The sequence below is a fragment of the Ailuropoda melanoleuca genome, chromosome 15 (genome assembly GCF_002007445.2).
Source record: "Ailuropoda melanoleuca isolate Jingjing chromosome 15, ASM200744v2, whole genome shotgun sequence".
Taxonomy (NCBI): Eukaryota; Metazoa; Chordata; class Mammalia; order Carnivora; family Ursidae; genus Ailuropoda; species Ailuropoda melanoleuca.
In genome coordinates this window covers 73,613,092-73,620,208 of record NC_048232.1, presented here as the reverse complement: position 1 = coordinate 73,620,208, position 7,117 = coordinate 73,613,092, and the positions used below count along the sequence as shown (strand labels likewise).

Genomic DNA, 7,117 nt, shown 5'->3' with positions numbered 1-7,117 from the left:
TGATCCCAGGGTCCTGGGATTACATCCTGCACCTGCTTCTCCCTCTGCCCCTGCCCCTCCTATCTGCTCATACTATCTCTGTCTCTCTCTCCCCCCCCTTGCTTGCTCTCTGTCAAATAAATAAATAAAATATTTAAAAATAAATAAAAAATAAAACTGACGGTTTAATGATTGATGATACTTTTAATCCTAAAAATGAAAGACCCAAAGTTGTTATTGTTCTACTGTAGATATCTTTTTCTTTTATTGCATAATATGACATGATGATGGTATGCAACCATTTCCAGTATGAAGGCCCCGTGTGAATGTCAGGAGGTCTGAATCAGGTGGCTCTTTCCCATGGCCTAGACTGGTCCAGGTCTGACAGGTTCTGAGCACTTCATCAAACCTAATAAGAACATTAGCAATGACCTTCCCTTGCCCAGAACACTGTTAGGTGCTTTTCCAAATATCATTTAGACCCATAGTCCTGCTGGGAGAACTAAGTAGCCAAATGGAAGAAAACCAATAGAAATGGAAAAAAAATGAGATAAAGATGAAACAATTTGTTTTATTGTATTTATTAATGATATAACAAATCTTTTTCTTACTTGAAAAGAACTATCATTAATTCAGGGTAGTTAGTTTTTAAATGTTTTTCTAATCATGATTTCATACCCAGGCATAGTAATACACACTTTGCGCCGGGATCATCTTTAACAATTGTTGATGTAAATCTACGGTGTCAGGTATCTCCTTGATAATTTCAAGTGTTTGAGGCCAGTTTCCCATCAAGTCTAACGAGACTCCTGTTTGTAACCCTCACAGTGTTACTGCAGTGGACCTGTTATTAGAAGGTGGGAAAGTGTTAGCCCTGCCTTTTTCTTGTCATTTGCTTGTGGTCTGCTTGTTGCCTGGGTAGTCGTATTTATTATGCAGTTTCTGTAGAGATTCTTTTTCAGTCACTTGTCCATTTTATGAAGGCTGGGTTAGTTAAAGTAACAATATAGTCTGCGAGTCCATGTAACCAGGCCTATAAACTTCAACACGTGGCAATATTCTGAAAGCAAATGAGCAAGTGAAGAAACCACTGTCATTCTCTTGGCCTTGTAAGCTCTTGTTCTTTCCTAGGACAGCCCTTTATGACCCATGACCGTCTGCCCTTCATTCACCCAGAGTGAGAGCATCATTAGCCTGCCACATAATAAATGTCATGTTCGGCTTATTGCATTTCTTTGTCATTAACATATGTGCGTGCAAGTTCTACTATTCTCTTTTCACACCTCCAGGGAGCTTCTTACACATTCCATTTATTGAGACCACACTAAAAATAGTGCTAATTTAAGACTTAATCAGCACTGGTTTTTAACAGTGTGAAAATAAGACTTTCATTTTGCTTCTGAGTTATCATTGCTGTAACAGATGTTAAAAATGAGATCGTGTTATGCCATCTTTGTGTAAGAAGGGAGGGAAAATAAGAAGGTATATATATCTGTTTATCTGAGCAAAAGAAACAGAGCAAGGATGCACGGTAAACTAATGAGGCTGATTATCTATAGGCTGTGGGGAGACGGGGTGGAAGGGATAGAGGGAAAGAGGGCAGAGAACAACACTTCTCTGAATGTACCTTTTATATATTCCTCACGCTTGGAAGCATGTTTTCCATACTCAATGATGACAACAAACAAACAAACAAATATAATCAACCCAGATGGGCAAAAACCCTAAAACTTAATACAAATAAAAACAAATTAAGCCGTATTTCAAATGAATAACATGATCCCATTGAAAGAAGCAAGGAAACATGAATCCAAGTAACTTTTGACAGACATTTGGACTATATGCTCTCAGGCTAAAGGCAAAAGTGCTGCAAATAGGTATTAGACTCTAATTAGTAGGCTTCCTCTTCATTAGGACATGGCTTAATAATTCTTAAGTTGTTTTCTATACATTTTCGAATTGAACAAATCAGTAAATGTTCTGTGGCTATTGGAAGCCATGTTTCTCACTGTTGGAGAAGAGAGTTACAAACGTGAAAAGGGGAAAAGATGATTGAATGAACTCTGAGATATTGGACGGAGGTATTTGAAAACTCATGGGTTTTCATATATTTAGATAGCTGGATAAAGAAATGGATATAGGTATATGTGGGAATAGGTGATAAGTAGGAAGATAGACAGACAGACAGACAGATAAATGTATGTGTGTATGAGTGCACATACAACTATCACCCAGCCCTGTCTCCTGAGAGGAGAAGCAACATTTCAATAGTGGCCAGATCTTGGTTTCTAAAATTCTGAATTTTTTTTACTCATAGCCCTTTTGACAACAAATGTGTGGGGTCCTCCCCATCGCGTACCAACCTATTCTCTAACTCTCTGGACACCCACGAGGTGTCCTACAGTCCAAGTCAATTGTGACACTAAGTAGCAGGAGCTTGAGTACAGACCCCACAGGTGAAGGGCTTAGTCAGTCTCACAAGATTGCCTGCACATCAGATGCCAGGTGTGAGCCCCGGGCCTCCTGTACTTCTGACCAAATGGCTGTAAATCAGAGGTTTCTCTGACCCCCCTCCTCAGGTGGGATTTGCTAGAGTGGCTCACAGAACTCAGGAAAGTACTTTATTTATTATGACTCTATTATAAAGGATATTATAAAGGATACAAATCAACAGTCAGATGAAAAGGTACATAGGATGAGGTCTGGAAGGATCTCAGGAGCCCGGTCACTGTGGAGTTCAGGTGCACCACCCTCCCATCACATGGATGCGTTAGCCAACCCAGAAGCTCTCTGAACCCCATGGTCTAGACGTACTTAAGGAAGTTTAATTACACAGGCAAGATTGATTAAATCATTGCTCTTGGTGATTGAACTCAACCTCTAGCCTCTCCCAACTCCCTAGGGTTGGGCTGAAAGTTCCAACCCTCTCATCATGGCTTGGTCTTTCTGGTGACCAGACTCCATCCTGAAACTACCTCGGAGCCCCCAGCTACCAGTCACATCATAAGTATACAAAAGACACTTTTCACATCAGGGATTCCAAGCATTTTAGAAACCATGTGCTAGGAACCAGTGACAAAGACCAAATAAATATTTCCCATTATATCATAATTTTTAAGTATCATTCTTCACTGAAAGAAATCTAGGATCCTTGAAGAAAGGGCTGGAACAGGTAAAATACAAGGTGTTCCTGGAACATCTTATTAAGCCAAAACGCATGTAAATGCTCAAAGAATGATAGGGACATGTTAGAAAGACACAACAGCTATTCTAAAGGGGCTTCCATCAGCCAAATCTGGAACAATTGGAACATCAAAAGAGATAACAATAGTAAAACATAACCCATTGAATAAAGTAAGAATCCATGAGTTCACATGGATTAATTAATTAATTAACTAACTGAANGACTGCAGACATTGCAGTGCAATGTATGATATTGGATTTCCTTTTTCTATAATGCACATTATTGGGACAATTGGTGAAAACTGAATAAGGTCTGTAAATTTGGTTTTCTAATGTGTTGTTAATTTCCTGATTTTGATCACTGTATGTGGTTATGCACAAGAATTCTTTGTTTTCAGGAAATGCACCCAAAATTATTTACAGGTAAAGGAGCATGTCTATATCTTACTCTTACAGTTCAGAGAAAAATAAAGAGACAAAGAGGGTTAAACCAATGTAGTAAAATGTTAACATTTGAGAAATCTGGGTGATGGATAGATAAGAAATTTTTGTACTATTTTTGCACCTTTGCTGTAAGTCTGACATTATGTCCAAATAAAAGAAAAATTAAAATGAACTGTAGTATGACCAGAAAGGAAAAGCAGGGTGCTGATCTAGAGAACAAGACAGGGTCTGAAGAAGGTAATTGTGGTCTGCTTCTGCTCAGGTCACACCCTTGACTGCTTTGAAGTTTGCTGAGCTCTCTGTGAAAGCAGGCTTTCCAAAGGGGGTAATCAACATCATTCCAGGCTCAGGTAAGCCATCAAAGGACCCACTTGGCTGTAACTAATGAATGGTGCAGGAGTAGCTGAGTGGCTGTTTTCCCACTGGAATCTTGCCCTGACTTACAACTACAGTATATTAAAGCTAAATACAGTTCACTGAACAGTTAACTTAAGGATAAATATATTTGCCATGTGCTAAAAATCTTAAAGTAGAAATATAATGGTGGTTGAGTAGGGTGAGAGGAGCAGAAATTGTACAACATTGTAAAACTATCATAAGGTAGCATGTTTCGACTTTTTAAAATTACTTTGGAAGATGAAAAACCAAGGCTTACCCATCTTTTGGGGGCTGATGATTGCACGAAGGACATTATCTAGACTTTTGTCAGTTTGTAATTGATACAGAAAATGCAAAACAAAGAGAGTTTCGAAATCCACTTCAACAAATTCAAAACCACTCGCACCATAAGGGTTTGAGTAATGTTTTAATTCATGTTTTATTCCCTAATTCTGCAGGTGGCATAGCAGGGCAACGCCTTTCTGAACATCCTGATATCCGCAAACTTGGTTTCACTGGGTCCACTGCTATTGGCAAACAGATCATGAAGAGGTATTGGTTTTAGTGTGTTCGTTTGCTGCAGATCCTAGCAAACCAGGTTTTCGTCTTGCTTTTTGCTTTCTCATGCAGAGTGTGTTTGGAGGGAGAAAACCCACATCTAATTTAGAAGAGAAATCTACTTGTCACTGCAGGGCATTGAACTATTTTCATATAATAAAAAATTTCCAAAGCGTAAAGCCCATAATCAGTAAAAACCGCAATCATATTGGAATTCTGCCCCATTGGTAGCTATGACAATCCCACACGACAAATTTTTCTGCACTAAAGCTGTGGCCCAGATTGGTTTTGGAGCATAAGTAAGAAACCAAGACATAAATGACAAATATGAATTATTTATAAAATCAATTCCTAAAAAGCAGTAACATTCATTTTTTTTTTTTAAATTGCTGACAATCTAAATATCCAACATAAGGCAGTAGTTAAAGTATGCCGGTGTAGTGGAGTGCTGTGTAATCACGTTCAAGGAGAATTTTTAGTAACACTGAAAAATGTTGTTAAAAGGTAAATTGAGAGAAAAATTGGTTGATCCCAACCATGGTGAATAAGGCAAAGGCCATGGTTGGACATGGACCAGAAATAAGCATGTCAAAATGGTAAAAACAATGGGCATTGAGACGTGGAATAGAATTTTGTGATTTTTTTTTCTTCTTTCTGAATTTTTGGTGGTATTTTTTAATGTTTTCAGTATCAATACTTTTGCGAGTAGGGGAAAATAAATAATATGCTTCTAAAAATCGATATTTTGTTTCCCAAACGCTCCAGAAATCTGGTTAGAGGTTAAATTCCCTGCCAGGCCTTTATGTAACCAAAATTCTTACACCTAAAGAATCCAAATTTACCCACGAGGATCTCTAATTATTTGATCACAGAATTAAAAAAAAACCTTTTTATTATGGAAAATTTCTAATACATACAAAGCACACGGAATGGTGTCATGAACTCCCATGTGCCTGTCACCAGGCTTCAGCAGCTACCACCATTCTCTCACTCCTATTTTGTCTTTGAATACATTTCTTAATATTTCTGAGGTTCAATTATGTTTTCCATGCTAAGTGGTAATTTACAGCTAAAAAGGTGGGACAGAGGAAGTTCATTTCCTATTTATTTTCCTCTAGCTGTGCTGTGAGCAACTTGAAGAAAGTTTCCCTTGAACTTGGTGGCAAATCCCCACTTATAATATTCAATGACTGTGAACTTGACAAGGCCGTGCGAATGGTAAGAGTGGGTCGAATCCCACCAAATAGGTGCCTACTTCTAAAACGTGTCTCATCTCCCTTTTTACCAGAAATCTAAACAGAAACCGTTCTCTCAATGCTTAGATTGGGGACTGCACAAAGCACTTAATTTTAAAAATGGTATCTTCATAGTTCGTATCATTAAGGTGTTTTTAAAACTTGCGGGACAGGAGAATCTTTCTAAACATTCGTGATTTATACAAACTGATGTCAAGATTTTAAAAGCAAAATCTGGTGTACAAGTATTACATTTAAATGTATAGAACAACGCAGATTTTCTTACAACCTAAAATTTGTCCTCGGTGGTGTGTCCTTATGGCTACCCACACTTTTTTTTAAGTGCTCCTGGACAGAAAGGGTAAAGGAGAAACAAAACCCCTAAAAACACACTAGATCAAAACTCTAAGTATCTCTAAGCAATTCTCCTCACTAGCTATAGGCCAAGACATTGCGTTTTTCTATAATTTCTGTTTGTCTGCTGTCTTCCGATAATACCTAATTCTTGGCATATGCGATGTTATGATGACCCAAAGTACTGGTAATATTTTCTCTTCTGCTGCTGAAGGGCATGGGGGCAGTCTTTTTCAACAAAGGAGAGAATTGCATTGCAGCTGGACGGTTGTTTGTGGAAGAATCCATCCACGACGAATTTGTGACAAGAGTGGTAAGAAATCTTCACATTTGTTCTAAGAGTTGTGTAGCAACTGCTTTTTACCTGAAAAGGACTTCTGGCATTATTGATGGATTTTTAGGTATGACGTTAGTACTGTGATATGTGTGTATATATATGTATATAGTTAAACACCATAGTCCTTATCTTTTAGCTACTTTCTGACATATCTACAGAGGAAATTATATGATGTCTAGACTTCAGTTATAAATAACCCTGGAGGGGAGGAAGTTAACGGGGGAATAAATTGGCCATGAGTGGTAATTGTTGAAGCTGGGTGATGAGTACATGGCCTTTCATTATATCATGTACTTTTATATGTATTTACAATTTTTCCATAGTAAAAAAGTATAGGTCTCTATAAAAAGAAACCTTAAGAGCTTTTATTACCTATACCTTGCTCTGCATTTATAGTAAATTATATCTTTGACACTCATGGGAGATATACTCCTAGTTTTCTGTAAACTCCTGAATTGACTATGAGAGATATATCACTAGATCCTTGCATATCCTCAGTACAAAGTTACTGGGACAGAAAATCATTTCCTCCACTAACGTTGGCTAGAGAGATAGATAGATAGATAGATAGATAGATAGATAGATAGATATACACACACACACATACGTACCTACCCCCTATAGATTGGTCGTGATTCTATAAACATGA

At 37.8% G+C, this 7,117-nt stretch overlaps 1 protein-coding gene across 1 annotated transcript in view; it reads left to right on the top strand.

Annotated features, from left to right (window-relative positions):
* Positions 1 to 7,117, top strand: part of ALDH1L2 (aldehyde dehydrogenase 1 family member L2) — a 78,370-nt gene that overhangs the window by 47,999 nt on the left and 23,254 nt on the right. The window contains exons 16-19 of the mRNA XM_034643617.1: positions 3,869 to 3,956; positions 4,443 to 4,536; positions 5,661 to 5,760; positions 6,346 to 6,444. Coding sequence (XP_034499508.1) covers positions 3,869 to 3,956; positions 4,443 to 4,536; positions 5,661 to 5,760; positions 6,346 to 6,444 — 381 coding nt within the window. The remainder of the gene's footprint in view (positions 1 to 3,868; positions 3,957 to 4,442; positions 4,537 to 5,660; positions 5,761 to 6,345; positions 6,445 to 7,117) is intronic.